The sequence below is a fragment of the Pygocentrus nattereri genome, chromosome 1, assembly GCF_015220715.1.
Source record: "Pygocentrus nattereri isolate fPygNat1 chromosome 1, fPygNat1.pri, whole genome shotgun sequence".
Taxonomy (NCBI): domain Eukaryota; kingdom Metazoa; phylum Chordata; class Actinopteri; order Characiformes; family Serrasalmidae; genus Pygocentrus; species Pygocentrus nattereri.
Genome location: NC_051211.1, coordinates 50,050,461 through 50,070,719, shown reverse-complemented (window position 1 = coordinate 50,070,719; position 20,259 = coordinate 50,050,461). Strand labels below are relative to the sequence as shown.

Here is a 20,259-nt window from a genome sequence, read left to right as displayed (position 1 = left end):
TATAGTATCATTTCATGCTTGCGTGGTTCTTTGCATGATGAAACTGTTCTTCAGACTTGATGGAGAACATGTGGTGTATGCTTCTATAGAGCACCAAAAAAGGCTCTTCTGTTGCTGACATCATAACAATAGAAGAACCATTTTTGGTGCTACATGGAACCATTTAGAAAAAAAAAAGGTTCAATATACAAAACATTCTCCATCAAACTGAAGACAACTTCACCGTGCAAAGAACAGTTTATGCATACAATGGCGCTATATAGAACTCATGGTTCCAAATAGAAACATTCTCTTTATCACAGAACCCTTGAAGAACCATCTTGTACCACCTTTGAGAACTCAACGTAAACTCAGCGTTTAGGAGTTTTCTGAAGCAAAGCCTACATGATACCAAATCAATTCAATTAGAATCTGATTCTGACACCAAAAAGGGTTCCTCTACAGTTAACATCTTATCGACAGAAGAACCCTTTCTGGTGCTAGATGGAACCATTTTCAAAAAGGCACATTCTCCATCAATTTGAAGAAACATTTTACCATGCAAAGAACCATTTAAGCATGAAGTGGTTCTATATAGAACTCTCTGAGCTACACAGAACTATTCCTTTTACTATAGAACCCTTGAAGAACCAACCATTTACCTGTAAGAACTCACCGTAAACTGAGGTATCAGGAGTTTTCTGATGCAAAGACTGTATAATTCCAAATTCATTCAATTAGTATCTATTTAGTAATGTGTGTTGTAAATGGTTCTAAAGAGCACCAAAAAGGGTTCTTCTATTGTTACAAGCTTGACATCATAACATTAGAAGAACCCTTTCTGGTGCTACATGGAACCATTTTCAAAAAGGTTCAATAAACAACATTCTCATCAATATGAACAAAGATTTCACAATGCAAAGAACCGTTTAAGCATGAAATGGTTCTATATATAACTCATGGTTCTAAATAGAGCCATTCCTATTACTATATAACCTCTATACAACACATTCTCCATCAATCTGAAGAACCACTGCACTGTGCAAAGAACCATTTAGCCATGAAATGTTTCTATATAGAACTCATGGTTCTAAATAAACCCATACTCTTTACCACAGAACCCTTAAAGAACCATGTTTTTAAGAGTGTACCTTTAAGAGCTCAACGTAAACTCAGGTATCACAAGAACCCTTCATGGTAGTACATGGAACCATTTTTAAAAAAAAACACACAACACATTCTCCATCAGAACACTATTCTACATATAGAACTCATGGTTCTACATAGAACCATTCCCATTACTATAGCACCCTGAACAACCATCTTTTTAAAGACTGTATCCTTAAGAACTTTTAAAGAACCTTTAAGAGAAGGAGTTTTCTGATGCAAACCACTAATGTTTGCATGGGTTCTATAGTAAAGGGAATGCTTCTATTTAGAACCATCAGTTCTATATAGAACCAATTCATGTCTAAATGGGTCTTTCCACGGTGAACTGGTTCTTCAGACTGATGGTGAACGTGTTGTATATTGAACCTTTTTTGAAAATGGTTCCATGTAGCACCAGACATGGTTATGATGTCAACAACAGAAGAACCTTTTTTTGGTGCTCTATACCCAACACATTCAATTAGTACCTAATTAGTAAAATGTGTTGTATTAACAATACAATGCAAATCATCAGGAGGCACGCCTGAAAGCTCCATCTGAAATTCCCGAATGCTCTTCAGACGTACTGCAACAAACCTCTTCACCTCTGGGCCCAGTGACTAATGGAAATGCGGACTAGGAATACTGATCTAAAGCAGAGGATGGCCAGTGGCTGTATGGCTGTCAGGCCTATAGCCTGCTGGCACTTCTGATTTTCAAACAACATCTCTTCTAAATCCCTCTATTCTTATCCCCCTCTCCCTCCCCTCAGCCGGCTCACTGAGTCAGCATATCTCCTCTCTTTCACGTTCCCCATTCTCAGTTTTTCCCTGAGCCTCCAATTCTCTCCCTTCAGCATCTCCTTTTGTCTAACACAATATCCTCTTTACATTTCTGTACCTCCAGCTCTATAGTTTCTTTTTCTTCTATGGCCCTTTCTCTCTCTCTTCTATGGCCCTCGCTCCCATTTACTGTCGCTTACACTCTTTTCTTTCTTTACTTGTACTCTCGTCATTCTTTTCTGTCAGCCCCAGTCTCTCCACGCACCATGTTCTTGGAAAGAGGCAAAAGAAGGGCAAGAGGGAAAAGTTAAAATGAGTCAGAGGCGGAGAGGTGAGTGGATGAAAAAAGGTCAAAGACGAAAGAGATGAGGAGCTACAAGAACCGTTAATGGAAGTTTATAAACGCTGAGGCTTTTCTGATTGGTGCAGAATCTGGCAGGCTGAGAGTCTGAGAAAGTGTGCATTAAAGTTGTGAAGCATGGAGCATGACAGCTCTTAGATCAGTGGGAACTGGGAGCTTAATGATGTGGGAAATGAAAACTGAGGAAGGCAGAGTTTTGCCGTATAACTGTTTTGTCAGATATATAACAAAATGTTTGAATAACAACCCAGAAGGATGAGCAGTTTAGTATAGCCGCTTTTCTTGCATCTCTGGCAGGAAACTTTTCTACAGCAGAATAGCATCTTATTAAATGACTTTTTACCAGTGTAAGAGGAGGTGGATGCACGTGCTGAGATAAGCGACTTTTATTGAGGGCAAATCCAGGGTTGTGGTCATGACAGTCCAAGTTCATATAACCAACACGGAGCGATCGATAGGCAGACATGACGAAATACACTCACGAAAACACAAACCCAAACATTTCCAACGGGACATACAAACAATTCAAACAATCAGTACTCTAACATCAAACAAAGACCAGCGAAAAAACAAAGGGCAAACACGGGGCTTTAATACGACACTGGGAAGACGAGGGACAGGTGAAAACAATCAGGGGCGGAGTCACAAAGCAAGGGGGCAGGACTAGGGATACCAAAACAAAGAAGCACGTGGACTATCAAAAGGTAAACAAAAAGCACATGGGGGAGTGGGAGGAGCCAAGCGTTACAATCAGTTTCTCATTCGCCAGCTTCTTTTTTTCGAGTGTTCCCATTTCACCTTAATTGGTGACTGTTTCCCATTCCACCTTAATTAGTGAATGTAACTGCTGCACAATTTAAGGTGGAACAGGAAAATTCAAACAAGAAGCTGGCGAATGAGAAGCTGACTTCAGCTTTGTGACTTTAGTGTTTGACAGTTTCTCGTTGCAGATTAAACATATCAGGAAACCAGCTGGAGTGATTCTAAATGAAAATAACTCCATTCGTCTCCAAAGTGTTGATGTTTGTCTCTCACTTTGCCTTTTCATTAGCTACCAGCTAGATGAGATTATTGTCTGTGGTGCAATGGTGATCAGCAGTCTGCGTGCCAACCTTCAGGGTTAAAGGGTGAATTAGCAGTTCTACATTAACTCCAGTTAATTTAAGACCATTTATTGTTAAAACGGTGTTTTAAATGAATTAAGTTGACCCCTGATTCAGACAAAGGTGTCCATCTAAATTCTTTAAGCCAGCATTTTACACTCCGGTTACTAGCCTAGTCACCTCATACTTTTAAGCTGGAACACAGTGAGTTTGTTAAGGTCTGATTCCAAACTTGAAAATTTCACTAAATGATGCATGAAGTTTAATTCCATATGAGTAGGGTAATACTGCGGTAATACTGATGTGTATAGCTATGCTGTTCTGCTATGCAACCTAAATGTTTAGCCAGCTGCAGCAATCCTTCTATGCCTTCTTTGGACAAAAAATTTATGACACTCAGACCAAAATGTAATACACATGCTCTTCATTTCCCTCTGATGGAGTATAAAGTTCAGGCTGCTCACGGTTCTTCAGTAGAAGGGTGCATAACAATAGAAGGAACGTAAGTTGAAATAAAAAATCCTGATATTTTTAAGCTTTCATGACTGTTAAAATATAAAAAAATTCTAACTCATTCCTTATGTACATATAATATTTAATAATATTGCAATGCTGTTGTTAATACCGGAACTTAAACTTAAATCTTTTTGTGTGTTTTTATTTTTATTGATTCGGTTACAATTACTGATAAGAGTGGTGCTGTAATCAAGACAGTGCCCATATATGGGTTTAGGATAAAACCCATAAACCCATATATGGGCACAATCTTGATACTAAGTTGTCAGTAATATCTTGACATCAACTTTAAAGTCATTTGTCTTCCTTGCTAACCCATCAGTGGTGTGATGCAGCGAGAAAATGAGGCCGGTCATAGCAGGTTTAAACGCTGTGCACTACTCTGCTATGTATGACCATAGCAGAGTATGACTATGTATGACTGTGTGACCAATGGAAAGCACTTTGTCAAATCGGAATGTCATTCTTACACTTCCTGGGCATCATTCTGACCACAGGCTGTGAGTGAAACTGTTCTGAGAGCAGTTGCAGTTATATATGGAAGGCTGGAGCTTTGTCTTACATGTCGTACCTCATGAATTCAAACGAACTGCTTTCTGTCTTACTGATCATAGAATAAAAGCATACAGCTTCCAGAAAGAAAACTGCAATAGTCAATGAAAACTTCCAAAAAAAAATTTAATCCTTGTTTTAAATTGTCATAGCCAACTGTCAGAAGAGTGAAATGTCTGACAATTATTTGTATTTTATTATTTGTATCTTATCCAGAGCAACTTACAATGTGATCATTTTACACAGGTAGGCGAAGTAGTGTTTGGAGTCTTGCCCAAGGACTCTTATTGGTATAATGCAGGGTGCTTGTCCAGGTGGGGATTTGACCCCTACCCTACATCTCTATTTGAGTTGGATTAGTTTTACCAGAGGAGGTCCGGTAATGTAAATGAATGGCCCATGCATACGAGATTTGGATAATTTCCCCAAATTACCCCAAATATCCCAGATCGAAACATCATCGCTAGACATTTCCATCCACATTATGTGACAGGTACCACAACAGCGACACATTGTGAGGCGAAATGTTAAATGTGGTGCCAAAAAAATGTAAAAACTGGAAGAGGAAGGAGACTTGGTTTCAGGTGACGCATGTTATCAGTGACAATTGGAAATGATGGTACACAAACATAGAGCATGGCAGGGAATATACACTGAACTGGCTTGGATTTCAGTGCTCATAGTAGCTATATTACTGTGAGGTTGATTTGAACAAGTTTAAATGTGCTGTACTATTACTGAGGGAGCTTTGATGAATTCTACAAGGTATTTCACTCTACAATTATTGCTTAGCAAACTTGTAAAAACAATGGACATTGCAGATTTGTATACTAGTTTAAAATCATGGAGCTCGTTGGTAATAAGTCAATTACTCCACCCTCCTGGGTAAAACTAATCCAGCTCCAATAGGGCTTAATTAGTACAATTATGCATAATGATACACAAAAACAGCAATTACTGCTGATCATGCCATTTATGCTTCCCTGTGCTCCAAAATAGATGCATACACGCATATGCATACTGGCTCCTCTGCCTGATTACTGAGGCAGGGGGCTAATAATATTCCACATAATGAGCTTTAATTGGCTTAAATAAGCTTTAAGCTTAAATAAATACATTAAACATTTTCCCATCTTGAACCGATAAAGAACAGGAGTGTGAGAGAAAGTAAATCAGCAGAGACTGCAGAAGGCTTGATGGAACAGTGTGAACACACAAACACTCATGCACATGCAGCCTCACCAGATAAACAAACAAGAAAGCAAGCAAGCAAGAACGAAAAAAAGGGAAGAAAGGCTCCCATTGTAACTCATGCTATGTCTCAGAAATGTGTAGGAAGAATGCAGACTCCCTTTCGGCCCAAGGGCTAGCAAGTGGACTCAGGAGACGTGTGTAGTTTTACCAAATATTTAAAGTAAAAAGCAATTAAAAGTAATACATTTGTGGAAACATGAACCTTTTCAAATAACTCCTGACAGAGCTTCAGGATCCAGCATTCAGCAAGAGGAACATTTTCACAGATTGTTCTCAGAAGCGCACCTCAGGCTAGCTAATCTCTAAGAAATGCGGGGCCGAGCACGCCAGTGTATTTTCCTGAGATTTAAACGGCCTGTTTTATTTGCTTTCTTCGTAAAGGGATTTTGCCATGTAATAACACAGGCTCTGCACGTCCGGGACCGGGAGAAAACCCAGTGTAGCGCTGCCCAACTATAAAACCCCCCTGGAGCTCAGGGGTACGCCGAGCCCGAGTCATCTGAGGTGATGGTGGCTGGCTGTTATTGTGCGGATTAGTGAGCTTGACATGTGTTAAGACAAACGGAGGGATCCAGAGCAAAGGATCCTCGAGCACACTGTCTCAAGGAGGACACTGAGGGGGTGAGACTATATAAAGAGAGAGGTCAGTGAAGGGAGTTCTGCAATGCTCTGCAGTTGCCTTTTACTGTCCTTTTTCCCCCTTAAAAATGGTCTGTGTTGCTAAGAGGCTGTTGCTGCAGCTGGGATCTGGGAAATACAAACTGATGAGGTGCAATGAGACTAAAGACTTGAGTTTATGACACATAAATACAGCACATCTCTGACAGCACTTCTTCCCTCATTCATCCATTTAACTTGGTTGCTCTTTCGCTGAACTCAGACATTTAATTCATCCTTCATTCCAATAAATTACTCATTACTCTCACATGAATCCATTATGCGCAACACAATGTACTAACCGAACTTGGAAAAGCATATTGCTGTTGTCAGGACAAAACCTCGTATCTCCATTTTTGTCCATTTTTCAGTTTTTGACATAATCTGAAAGTGCCAGTTGTTCTTTACATTGTGTGTAAATTTTATGACGAATGGACCAAAAGAAACGTCCTAAAATGACTTGGAAAGACATCTGCTCCCATTGACTTACATTAATAGTAAAGTATGTTTTTTCCTTCTCCTGGAAAGTTCATTTTGGAGATACGAGGTTTCGTTCTGACAGCAGCGACATGACCCGCAACTGTGTTCTCCACTGCATTAGCTAAAGCTGCGTGTACGTTTCACAGCATTTCAAAAGCGCAGGTATGTAGGCCAGTGGAAACGTGTTTCAGGTACCCATCATCAGCCAGAACGAAGAAATGCACACATCCATGCGCTACCCTCTCACATAACTCATCCACCATCAGTGACACTTCTATACAAGCCTTCTAATCAAACATCTGGAATCTGCTCACAATCACTTCACTCCGTTAGCCACGTTCTCTCTCTCTCTCTCTCTCTCTCTCTCTCTCTCTTTCTCTTCCCATCTACCCTCTCTCTCACCCCTCTTCCCTCTCTCACTGATAAAGCTAGTGTCTGTCAGCAGGTTGGCTGAGCTCTCCTGTCTATCATCACTGATGAAAGGCCCTGTATGAGACGCAGGGGATTTAAACATGTCCTAAATAGTTTATATTGAAATGATTATGTTACTGAGGCAAGACCAAGCAACTCCCAATGGGAGAGAGGCAGGGAGAGAGACAGTAAGAGAGATAGGAAAAGAAGAACAAGGAGAAATGCATGCTTAGTAATCAAGCACTGCTTTGCAGTGCTAGAGGAAACACTAACATGGCTAGTGGGCTACTATGCTAAGGGTTACTACGCTACCACGCTATCGCGAGGCTAAAGGCTATCAAAGGCTACCCACAAGAGACCAGCTGTTCCTTACACATATCTGTCTAATGTTCGCTCCCATGATAACAATCTAGACTAACGCTAACTCAGACTGCAAATAACTATGTGGTGTTATCTGTACGTATCTATTGGGGCGCATGTTAAGTCACTTAATAGCAAGCCTGTACGTCAGAAAGTGCTGACAATGCCAGTATCTACCAGCATTGGTACAATCATGCCATATGCACAAACACAGACTGGGGCAAGGGACAACTTTATACTGTACTGAAAAAGTTGTTTGTGATTTTATTATATTACATTTTTCAGTTTTTGACATAGTTTGAAAAGGCATATTGCGTGAATTTCATGATAAAAGGAGCAAAAGAAATGGCCTAAAATGACTTGTAAAAATTCTGGTTCCATTGACTTACATTAAAAGTACAGTAGGTTTATTCACTCCTGTAAATGTATCATTTCGGAGATACAAGTTTTGCTGTTATCCCAGTGCTATTGCTTTCTTTAAGTTTACTTGTTTTGGCATTTGCTGTATTCATGCAGTAGATTGTATTCATGTGCACCCACTTGCCACATTTTAATTATGCCAATTCAAAGCACATAGCTCTCAAAGTGATGTCCACAGACCCCTGATGTATAGCCAGGGGATCACAGTGACAGTAGACAGTAGTAAGTGATCTGTTTACAAAGTACCCTGTTTATATCATCAACCCAAGACTTTCAAAGCCTTTCAAACAAAAGTTAGAAATAAAATCTTCAGACAAAAAAATGGTGAGCCTGGCTCCAACCTCAGAGAATGCACTGAGGGCTTCATATTTAGTAGCTCAGCAGTTTGTTAAGGGCAAAAAGCCACACTCAGTTGGAGAAGCCACACGTGGTTAGAGAAGAGGTCATGCTCCCATCAAATAAATGTGAAGGTCCATAATTGCCTAATGTGCCTTAAATTTGAACACTAGGATTGTATTCATAAAATAAATATTTGAGGATTCATGGCATTTCTTTTCAAACTGCAAAGGGTCCCTGGCTGAATAAGTCTGATATCTTTCGTTCTAGTAAATTACATCCAGCATCTGTGTTTGATACTATAAGAAAAGATGACAGATCAAAGTTGTGGCGTACATGTTTGTTATGCACAGTCACAGACTTTTTTTATTTTCCAGTCAAAATGGCCATTACGTGTATCGACGCTGTCAGAACAAAACCTTGTATCTCCAAAATGATAACAGGAGAAAGAAAAACCTGCTTTACTTTTAAAGTCATTGGAACCAGACGTCTTTCCAAGTCATTTTGGGCCGTTGAGGAACGCCTCAAGAGACATTTTCAAGCTACTAAAAACTGAAACGGCGATATGAGGCAGCGAAACAGCAGTGATATGTCATTCATTATTTAAAAGGTACTTCTGAGGAGATTATATATAAAACAATCCACTTGGACAACAAAGGGGGACGTCAAAGCAAAATCTGTGAAAAAAGTAGGAGTTTCTGAAATTGGAGTTCAGAAAAACTTTTAAAACAGAGAAAATGTGACTCCTAACAAGTCAAGTCAAGTCAAATTTATTTGTATAGCGCCTTTTACAACTGATGTTGTCAAAAAGCAGCTTCACAGAATGCCAGTAGAGACAAAGTTTTAGCATGAATGTTAAACCCCCCAGGTGAGCAAGCCAGGGGCAACAATGGCAAGGAGAACCTCCCTCAGAGCTGAGGAAGAAACCTTGGGAGGAACCAAGTCTCACAAGGGGGGACTCATCCTCCTCTGGTCAAACTACCAAACAATGATTATACTACTAATATCAATAACAGTAGTATTAGTAGTAGTAATAAGAGTCCATGAAAACAACCATCTGCAAGACCTGACAGACCACCAAAACTGACCCCATCAGATAAACCAAAGATAAACTTAAAGCTTTCGTCTTTGAGAGAGAGGAGAAAATCAAGCTGCTTCAGATCTGAAAACATCCACAGGGGTTTCTGTCCATCCTTCCACTGTGAGAAGACCACTCAGCGCTATGGGTCTGAAAGGATGCATAGCTGACAAGAAGACATTACTGAGAAAAGGAAACCTACAATGTATGTTGGCTGACTGAAAACTAACCTGTACTTAATGGACATTTTGACTGGAGATTAAATAAACGAAGGGGGTCTCTGACTTTTGCTCAGTCATCTTGTACAGCTGTGATTTGAGTAAAAACCTTCAGTTTCACTTTGATCACATTGTAAATTAAACAGAGGTCACAAAAGCATCAGATTGATACAGTATAGCTGTTTATAAAAAAGACTCAGAAAGTAATTTGATTCCTATATGACTGATTAAGGACTTGATTTGGTGTTACTGTCATAGCGAGTTTTTTTGCAAAGTTTACCAAGGGGCAGAACTTGTGATGGATGACCTTTGTGTGCGAACGTGTGTGTGAGATAGATGGCGTGTCACGAAGCAGATCAAAGACATCATAGTGTATTTATGGAGGCAGACCCCGAGGCAGGCCTAATTATGAGGGCGGGGAGCAGCCGGACCAGACTGACATCCATCTTCCAGCACACATTTGTATTCACACATACACACACACACACACACACACACGCCGCCTCATGCTCGAACAAAACCACATAAGACATATCCTAAACCACAAAAGCACTTCCTCTAAAGCTCTTACATACATACTGCCAGCCCTTCTATCTGCCCCTAATCTGGAAAATTACAGAGAGTGATGCACTTACGCTCTGTATCTACTTCAGGATGAGTGTGGGATGGTTTGTGTGTGAGTCTCAGTATTGGGTTTTCTGAGGAGTCTTGCCGTGTGCCACAGACAGGCCTGTCTCAACTGTTTTACACACATACGTGCCACATTTTCTCCCTTCTTGAAGAGACGGTCACATGACCACACCACATCCCTATGGCAACCGCCATGCCATGGAAAAAAAAGGGGGGAAAAAGGGATGCAAAGTGCCAGGGTTGACCTCTGGCCGTTAGCCCTTCTACAATGAAACTTCAACCCATATTAAAACGTGCAAAATCTGACACCAACACTCAGGCAAACAGTGCAGCATAAGCCAGTAGCTGGCTAGCGTGCTCCTCTCCCCGTCTCCTGTAGGGTTTGTTTAGAGAGAACCCACCATCACCCTGTGCCAAGATCACTTAGCGGCAGCCAGACTTTGAAAACATGGCCATTGACGTCAGAGCTGGAATTTCGGAAGCGGGAACGCTTCGCGGCCAGAGCAACAACAACAACACCACGGGCCCATTCCACGCAGAAGGACGTACAGACATGGATGGAGTTGGTCTTGGCGAAGGATCACTCGCATAGGCACACGGTATTGCCTAACCATCTCCAGCAAAAGAATCCAGTATCCTAGTATGCCTGCAATTTAATCAGAGTCTTGTAGTCTAAATACAGGAAATCTAAAATTACTCCCTGACATCCAGAAGCTCATGTAAGGAGAAAAAAAGGAGGTATGTTCCTCATCATTTTAAACGCAGGTAGCACGCCCACGCATACAGACGCACACACTGACCTTTGCATGTCTTGCCGTCAGGTTGCAAGGTGAAGCCCACGGGACAGCTGCAGCGGACCCCGGTGGCCGTGTCTTTACATGTGCGATCACATCCGCCGTTATTCACCGCACAGGTCTCTGGGTAGACACATTGCAGAAAAGTCATGGGGCAGTAAAGCAGTAATACATAATCAGCATACGCTCAGTTAAATCTCACTACATGACACTAGGTGTGGTCTTACACGTCACACTGATCACTGATATATAGAACACATACAAGTAGCCTCATATAGCGTAATGTAGTGACTTCAACGAACATGCATCTGTAAATAGAACAGTGGTCATAATAACATAAGGGAATATACATTTGCACTCTGAGTGAACTTAAAACAAAAAGAAGAAAAAGAATTTTTCATTAATACAACTTGGTGGATACAGGTGTCCCCTACTCAGAGACCACGACATAAAACTGTTCATATGGCTCTCTCAGATGTAACAGATGATGTCCACCGTAGGATGACAAGGTTTATAATACAAACAGGCTAAAACTACATGAAAAGATGTTTATTAAAACAGAGACTCATTTTTCAAGACATCTCCCAAACCATGTACTACAGTTTTTCTAAACTGCTTAGAAGCAGATTTCATATTTTCAGGCATCTCAACCCTTTGAAACACCTTCTCTGCAAAACAAACATACTGTCAAAAGTCAAAAGAAGTCCTAAAACAGCTTAAATCCTTCAGATGTTTCAGTGTAAAATACCTTGAGGTGGATTTCCACCATTTTTTCAAAATGTAATAATAATAACTCAGCCATTGAGATGTAAACATAGTCACTCAGAGTGGTTTGGCATGAAGTGGTTCATTTGTAGAGAAACTTACAGTGGTGGTGATAGGAACCAGGGGTCACAACACAAATATAGACCTTTTATTTACTATCCAAAACCACCAGTGAACCTACATGAGCCTTCTGAGCTTTTGCATTTTTATATGTACTGTTCGTGATGGATAGTCATAAATCTGAAAAAATAAAAGTTTTCCTTGGAGTCTATTTTGCCTCACAGTGTCCTGCATGTACCCTTCTGCCATAACTGGATTCAAAAACATGGGTTCAAACACATCTTAAGCCAAAACTTCATCACAAAACTATCATAAAACAATGTGTCAGACATCAGGCAGCACACTCATAACCATTTCTTGTAATAACTTTCTGTGAGGGAGCTTTTAGAAGTGGACGTCTTGTTCCTATCACCACCACTGTCAACAATTATGACTCGGCAAGTTTCCCTACAACTGTGCATTTCACACCAAACTAGTCCAAGCCTGTTATAATGTTAACTGTGTCATTATCAAAAGAAAGCGGATCAAAATACTAAGTGTCTTCACAAATACATCGTGTCATTGTATCACATATTGATAAATCATAGTTCATAACAAGACACAAGGCCATGTATTGCTTGCAAATGGTTTTAATATTCACCAATAAAGTGTTGCTCATAACTGACAGCAATGATTTGCAGACAGTTACTGTTATGGGGTTTTCATAATTTGGAAATTTAGTTTCGGATATCAGAATGTGTTGGAGCAGTTCAGAAAAACTGTAAGAGTCCATACTTCCAATACATATTAAATAAATAAAGATCCTCATCTAAATGAGAAATTAGCGCATTTGGTAACATTTTTTTTGGATAGTCCACTTTAGATGCTCTGTAGATACTTCATTTGCTCTCGAGTTACACTCAACTAAATATCTACTAAACTGACCGTAATTTTCTTTAACTCTAAACCTGGCTCTAATCCTAACCTTAACCTCAACCCTAAACTTCAACCCAACCCTCACCCTCCTAACCCTAACCCCACCACTGTTTGGAATCAACTTTCAAAGTTTCAAGTTTCACAACTTTCAAAGCTTTTCAAGTTTCAACAGATAGATGGTCAACAATTTGAACATCTGTAGATGATCTATAGTGGACTGTTCCAAATAAAGTGAGGCTGCAGATTCTGCAGAAAAACAATCATCATCACCTGAAAATGATGGAGAATTACAAAAGAGTAAAATTCTAACAGTATCGTGTCCAAAAGTACTTTACGATTTTCAGCTTGTTGTCTCAGATCTCAGGTGACTGTGGAGAAGAGCTGAAATAAAAGTACTTTAGTACTAATCAGGGAGGGTTAGGAAACACACAGTATGCTTGGAAGGCTGGTAGTTCATTTAAGTCATAAATATAATGCATTGGACACAAGAGTACAGCAAACAGTCGATTTTGTTTTTTGCAGCAACAGAAGTCTGTTTTCCCTCAGTCAGTATTAGATACTGTCAATACTGTAGTCAGAGCTATAATATAGAGATTTCATTGTATGTCATGTTGCATCATCTATGTGCCCTTCATAAACTGTTCTCGTAGTGTTTGGCATGACTGAAAACATTTATACTTTGTGTGGTGAAATATAGAAAAGATAAAGAGTTTTGTTTGGTGTTTCATACACAGAGTCAGTCAAAATTAATTATTTGCCATAAACATTTTATAATACAAATAAGGTGCAGAAGGAGAAAAGGCTAGAGCAGAAGGAGAAAAGGTTAGAGCAGAAGGAGAAAAGGCTAGAGCAGAAGGTGAAAAGGCTAGAGCAGAAGGAGAAACGGCTAGAGCAGAAGGAGACAAGGCTAGAGCAGAAGGAGAAACGGCTAGAGCAGAAGGAGAAAAGGCTAGAGCAGAAGGAGAAAAGGCAAGAGCAGAAGGAGAAAAGGTTAGAGCAGAAGGTGAAAAGGGAACAGCAGAAGGAGAAAAGGTTAGAGCAGTAGGAGAAACGGCTAGAGCAGAAGGAGAAAAGGCTACAGCAGAAGGAGACAAGGCTACAGCAGAAGGTGAAAAAGGTAGAGCAGAAGGAGAAACGGCTAGAGCAGAAGGTGAAAAGGCTAGAGCAGAAGGAGAAAAGGTTAGAGCAGAAGGAGAAATGGCTAGAGCAGAAGGAGAAAAGGCTAGAGCAGAAGGAGACAAGGTTACAGCAGAAGGAAAAAAGGTTAGAGCAGAAGGTGAAAAGGCTAGAGCAGAAGGAGAAAAGGTTAGAGCAGAAGGAGAAAGGGCTAGAGCAGAAGGAGAAAAGGTTAGAGCAGAAGGAGAAAAGGCTACAGCAGAAGGAGAAAAGGCTAGAGCAGAAGGAGACAAGGCTAGAGCAGAAGGTGAAAAAGGTAGAGCAGAAGGAGAAAAGGCTAGAGCAGAAGGAGAAACGGCTAGAGCAGAAGGAGAAACTGCTAGAGCAGAAGGAGAAAAGGTTAGAGCAGAAGGAGAAAAGGTTAGAGCAGAAGGTGAAAAGGCTAGAGCAGAAGGAGACAAGGCTACAGCAGAAGGTGAAAAAGGTAGAGCAGAAGGAGAAAGGGCTAGAGCAGAAGGAGAAAAGGCTACAGCAGAAGGAGAAAAGGCTAGAGCAGAAGGAGAAAAGGTTAGAGCAGAAGGAGAAAAAGCTAGAGCAGAAGGTGAAAAGGCTAGAGCAGAAGGAGAAAAGGTTAGAGCAGAAGGTGAAAAGGCTAGAGCAGAAGGAGAAAAGGCTAGAGCAGAAGGAGAAAAGATTAGAGCAGAAGGAGAAAAGGCTACAGCAGATGGAGAAAAGGCTAGAGCAGAAGGAGAAAAGGCTAGAGCAGATGGAGAAAAGGCTAGAGCAGAAGGAGAAACGGCTAGAGCAGAAGGAGAAACTGCTAGAGCTGAAGGAGAAAAGGTTAGAGCAGAAGGAGAAAAGGTTAGAGCAGAAGGTGAAAAGGCTAGAGCAGAAGGAGAAAAGGCTAGAGCAGAAGGAGACAAGGCTACAGCAGAAGGTGAAAAAGGTAGAGCAGAAGGAGAAACGGCTAGAGCAGAAGGTGAAAAGGCTAGAGCAGAAGGAGAAAAGGTTAGAGCAGAAGGAGAAAAGGCTAGAGCAGAAGGAGACATGGTTAGAGCAGAAGGAGAAACGGTTACAGCAGAAGGAGAAAAGGCTAGAGCAGAAGGAGAAAAGGCTACAGCAGAAGGAGAAAAGGTTAGAGCAGAAGGAGAAACGGCTAGAACAGAAGGAGAAAAGGCTACAGCAGAAGGAGAAAAGGTTAGAGCAGAAGGAGAAACGGCTAGAGCAGAAGGTGAAAAAGCTAGAGCAGAAGGAGAAAAGGTTAGAGCAGAAGGAGAAAAGGCTAGAGCAGAAGGAGACATGGTTAGAGCAGAAGGAGAAAAGGCTACAGCAGAAGGAGAAACGGTTAGAGCAGAAGGAGAAAAGGCTAGAGCAGAAGGAGAAAAGGCTACAGCAGAAGGAGAAAAGGTTAGAGCAGAAGGAGAAAAGGCTACAGCAAAAGGAGAAACGGCTAGAGCAGAAGGAGAAAAGGCTAGAGCAGAAGGAGACAAGGTTACAGAAGAAGGTGAAAAAGCTAGAGCAGAAGGAGATAAGGTTAGAGCGGAAAGAGAAAAGGTTAGAGCAGAAGGAGAAAAGGCTAGAGCAGAAGGAGATAAGGTTAGAGCGGAAGGAGAAAAGGCTAGAGCAGAAGGAGAAAAGGCTAGAGCAGAAGGAGAAAAGGCTAGAGCAGAAGGAGAAACGGCTAGAGCAGAAGGTGAAAAGGCTAGAGCAGAAGGTGAAAAGGCTAGAGCAGAAGGAGAAAAGGCTAGAGCAGAAGGAAAAACGGCTAGAGCAGAAGGAGAAAAGGTTAGAGCAAAAGGTGAAAAGGCTAGAGCAGAAGGAGAAAAGGCTAGAGCAGAAGGAGAAACGGCTAGAGCTGAAGGAGAAAAGGTTAGAGCAGAAGGAGAAAAGGTTAGAGCAGAAGGTGAAAAGGTTAGAGCAGAAGGAGAAAAGGCTAGAGCAGAAGGAGACAAGGCTACAGCAGAAGGTGAAAAAGGTAGAGCAGAAGGAGAAACGGCTAGAGCAGAAGGTGAAAAGGCTAGAGCAGAAGGAGAAAAGGTTAGAGCAGAAGGAGAAAAGGCTAGAGCAGAAGGAGACATGGTTAGAGCAGAAGGAGAAACGGTTACAGCAGAAGGAGAAAAGGCTAGAGCAGAAGGAGAAAAGGCTACAGCAGAAGGAGAAAAGGTTAGAGCAGAAGGAGAAATGGCTAGAGCAGAAGGAGAAAAGGCTAGAGCAGAAGGAGAAAAGGCTAGAGCAGAAGGAGAGAAGGTTAGAGCAGAAGGAGAAAAGGTTAGAGCAGAAGGAGAAACGGCTAGAGCAGAAGGTGAAAAAGCTAGAGCAGAAGGAGAAAAGGTTAGAGCAGAAGGAGAAAAGGCTAGAGCAGAAGGAGACATGGTTAGAGCAGAAGGAGAAAAGGCTACAGCAGAAGGAGAAACGGTTAGAGCAGAAGGAGAAAAGGCTAGAGCAGAAGGAGAAAAGGCTACAGCAGAAGGAGAAAAGGTTAGAGCAGAAGGAGAAAAGGTTAGAGCAGAAGGAGAAATGGCTAGAGCAGAAGGAGAAAAGGCTAGAGCAGAAGGAGACAAGGTTACAGCAGAAGGAGAAAAGGTTAGAGCAGAAGGTGAAAAGGCTAGAGCAGAAGGAGAAAAGGTTAGAGCAGAAGGAGAAAGGGCTAGAGCAGAAGGAGAAAAGGCTAGAGCAGAAGGAGAAAAGGCTACAGCAGAAGGAGAAAAGGTTAGAGCAGAAGGAGAAAAGGCTACAGCAAAAGGAGAAACGGCTAGAGCAGAAGGAGAAAAGGCTAGAGCAGAAGGAGACAAGGTTACAGAAGAAGGTGAAAAAGCTAGAGCAGAAGGAGATAAGGTTAGAGCGGAAAGAGAAAAGGTTAGAGCAGAAGGAGAAAAGGCTAGAGCAGAAGGAGATAAGGTTAGAGCGGAAGGAGAAAAGGCTAGAGCAGAAGGAGAAAAGGCTAGAGCAGAAGGAGAAAAGGCTAGAGCAGAAGGAGAAACGGCTAGAGCAGAAGGTGAAAAGGCTAGAGCAGAAGGTGAAAAGGCTAGAGCAGAAGGAGAAAAGGCTAGAGCAGAAGGAAAAACGGCTAGAGCAGAAGGAGAAAAGGTTAGAGCAAAAGGTGAAAAGGCTAGAGCAGAAGGAGAAAAGGCTAGAGCAGAAGGAGAAACGGCTAGAGCTGAAGGAGAAAAGGTTAGAGCAGAAGGAGAAAAGGTTAGAGCAGAAGGTGAAAAGGTTAGAGCAGAAGGAGAAAAGGCTAGAGCAGAAGGAGACAAGGCTACAGCAGAAGGTGAAAAAGGTAGAGCAGAAGGAGAAACGGCTAGAGCAGAAGGTGAAAAGGCTAGAGCAGAAGGAGAAAAGGTTAGAGCAGAAGGAGAAAAGGCTAGAGCAGAAGGAGACATGGTTAGAGCAGAAGGAGAAACGGTTACAGCAGAAGGAGAAAAGGCTAGAGCAGAAGGAGAAAAGGCTACAGCAGAAGGAGAAAAGGTTAGAGCAGAAGGAGAAATGGCTAGAGCAGAAGGAGAAAAGGCTAGAGCAGAAGGAGAAAAGGCTAGAGCAGAAGGAGAAAAGGTTAGAGCAGAAGGAGAAAAGGTTAGAGCAGAAGGAGAAACGGCTAGAGCAGAAGGTGAAAAAGCTAGAGCAGAAGGAGAAAAGGTTAGAGCAGAAGGAGAAAAGGCTAGAGCAGAAGGAGACATGGTTAGAGCAGAAGGAGAAAAGGCTACAGCAGAAGGAGAAACGGTTAGAGCAGAAGGAGAAAAGGCTAGAGCAGAAGGAGAAAAGGCTACAGCAGAAGGAGAAAAGGTTAGAGCAGAAGGAGAAAAGGTTAGAGCAGAAGGAGAAATGGCTAGAGCAGAAGGAGAAAAGGCTAGAGCAGAAGGAGACAAGGTTACAGCAGAAGGAGAAAAGGTTAGAGCAGAAGGTGAAAAGGCTAGAGCAGAAGGAGAAAAGGTTAGAGCAGAAGGAGAAAAGGGAACAGCAGAAGGAGAAAAGGTTAGAGCAGAAGGAGAAAAGGTTAGAGCAGAAGGAGAAAAGGCTAGAGCAGAAGGAGACAAGGCTAGAGCAGAAGGTGAAAAAGGTAGAGCAGAAGGAGAAAAGGCTAGAGCAGAAGGAGAAACGGCTAGAGCAGAAGGAGAAACTGCTAGAGCAGAAGGAGAAAAGGTTAGAGCAGAAGGAGAAAAGGTTAGAGCAGAAGGTGAAAAGGCTAGAGCAGAAGGAGACAAGGCTACAGCAGAAGGTGAAAAAGGTAGAGCAGAAGGAGAAAGGGCTAGAGCAGAAGGAGAAAAGGCTACAGCAGAAGGAGAAAAGGCTAGAGCAGAAGGAGAAAAGGTTAGAGCAGAAGGAGAAAAGGCTAGAGCAGAAGGTGAAAAGGCTAGAGCAGAAGGAGAAAAGGTTAGAGCAGAAGCAGGCTAGAGCAGAAGGAGAAACTGCTAGAGCTGAAGGAGAAAAGGTTAGAGCAGAAGGAGAAAAGGTTAGAGCAGAAGGTGAAAAGGCTAGAGCAGAAGGAGAAAAGGCTAGAGCAGAAGGAGACAAGGCTACAGCAGAAGGTGAAAAAGGTAGAGCAGAAGGAGAAACGGCTAGAGCAGAAGGTGAAAAGGCTAGAGCAGAAGGAGAAAAGGTTAGAGCAGAAGGAGAAAAGGCTAGAGCAGAAGGAGACATGGTTAGAGCAGAAGGAGAAACGGTTACAGCAGAAGGAGAAAAGGCTAGAGCAGAAGGAGAAAAGGCTACAGCAGAAGGAGAAAAGGTTAGAGCAGAAGGAGAAACGGCTAGAACAGAAGGAGAAAAGGCTAGAGCAGAAGGAGAAAAGGTTAGAGCAGAAGGAGAAACGGCTAGAGCAGAAGGTGAAAAAGCTAGAGCAGAAGGAGAAAAGGTTAGAGCAGAAGGAGAAAAGGCTAGAGCAGAAGGAGACATGGTTAGAGCAGAAGGAGAAAAGGCTACAGCAGAAGGAGAAACGGTTAGAGCAGAAGGAGAAAAGGCTAGAGCAGAAGGAGAAAAGGCTACAGCAGAAGGAGAAAAGGTTAGAGCAGAAGGAGAAAAGGCTACAGCAAAAGGAGAAACGGCTAGAGCAGAAGGAGAAAAGGCTAGAGCAGAAGGAGACAAGGTTACAGAAGAAGGTGAAAAAGCTAGAGCAGAAGGAGATAAGGTTAGAGCGGAAAGAGAAAAGGTTAGAGCAGAAGGAGAAAAGGTTAGAGCAGAAGGAGATAAGGTTAGAGCGGAAGGAGAAAAGGCTAGAGCAGAAGGAGAAAAGGCTAGAGCAGAAGGAGAAAAGGCTAGAGCAGAAGGAGAAACGGCTAGAGCAGAAGGTGAAAAGGCTAGAGCAGAAGGTGAAAAGGCTAGAGCAGAAGGAGAAAAGGCTAGAGCAGAAGGAAAAACGGCTAGAGCAGAAGGAGAAAAGGTTAGAGCAAAAGGTGAAAAGGCTAGAGCAGAAGGAGAAAAGGTTAGAGCAGAAGGAGAAAAGGCTAGAGCAGAAGGAGAAAAGGCTAGAGCAGAAGGAGACATGGTTAGAGCAGAAGGAGAAAAGGCTACAGCAGAAGGAGAAACGGTTAGAGCAGAAGGAGAAAAGGCTAGAGCAGAAGGAGAAAAGGCTACAGCAGAAGGAGAAAAGGTTAGAGCAGAAGGAGAAAAGGCTACAGCAGAAGGAGAAACGGCTAGAGCAGAAGGAGAAAAGGCTAGAGCAGAAGGAGAAAAGGCTAGAGCAGAAGGAGACAAGGTTAGAGCAGAAGGAGAAAAAGCTAGAGTAGAAGGAGAAAAGGCTAGAGCAGAAGGAGAAAAGGTTAGTGCAGAAGGAGAAAAGGCTAGAGCAGAAGGAGAAAAGGCTAGAGCAGAAGGAGAAAAGGATAGAGCAGAAGGAGACAAGGTTACAGCAGAAGGTGAAAAAGCTAGAGCAGAAGGAGAAAAGGCTAGAGCAGAAGGAGATAAGGTTAGAGCGGAAGGAGAAAAGGCTAGAGCAGAAGGAGAAAAGGCTAGAGCAGAAGGAGAAACGGCTAGAGCAGAAGGTGAAAAGGCTAGAGCAGAAGGAGAAAAGGCTAGAGCAGATGGAGAAAAGGCTAGAGCAGAAGGAAAAACGGCTAGAGCAGAAGGAGAAAAGGTTAGAGCAAAAGGTGAAAAGGCTAGAGCAGAAGGAGAAACGGCTAGAGCAGAAGGAGAAACTGCTAGAGCAGAAGGAGAAAAGGTTAGAGCAGAAGGAGAAAAGGTTAGAGCAGAAGGTGAAAAGGCTAGAGCAGAAGGAGAAAAGGCTAGAGCAGAAGGAGACAAGGCTACAGCAGAAGGTGAAAAAGGTAGAGCAGAAGGAGAAAGGGCTAGAGCAGAAGGAGAAAAGGCTACAGCAGAAGGAGAAAAGGCTAGAG

The 20,259-nt window shown here is 42.2% G+C and overlaps 1 protein-coding gene across 2 annotated transcripts in view; it reads right to left on the bottom strand.

The window, feature by feature from the left end:
- scube1 (signal peptide, CUB domain, EGF-like 1) overlaps positions 1-20,259 on the bottom strand; it is a 108,782-nt gene that overhangs the window by 21,034 nt on the left and 67,489 nt on the right. For both annotated transcript variants that reach the window (XM_017698897.2, XM_017698898.2), the window contains one exon: positions 11,087-11,203. In XM_017698897.2, coding sequence (XP_017554386.1) covers positions 11,087-11,203 — 117 coding nt within the window. The remainder of the gene's footprint in view (positions 1-11,086; positions 11,204-20,259) is intronic.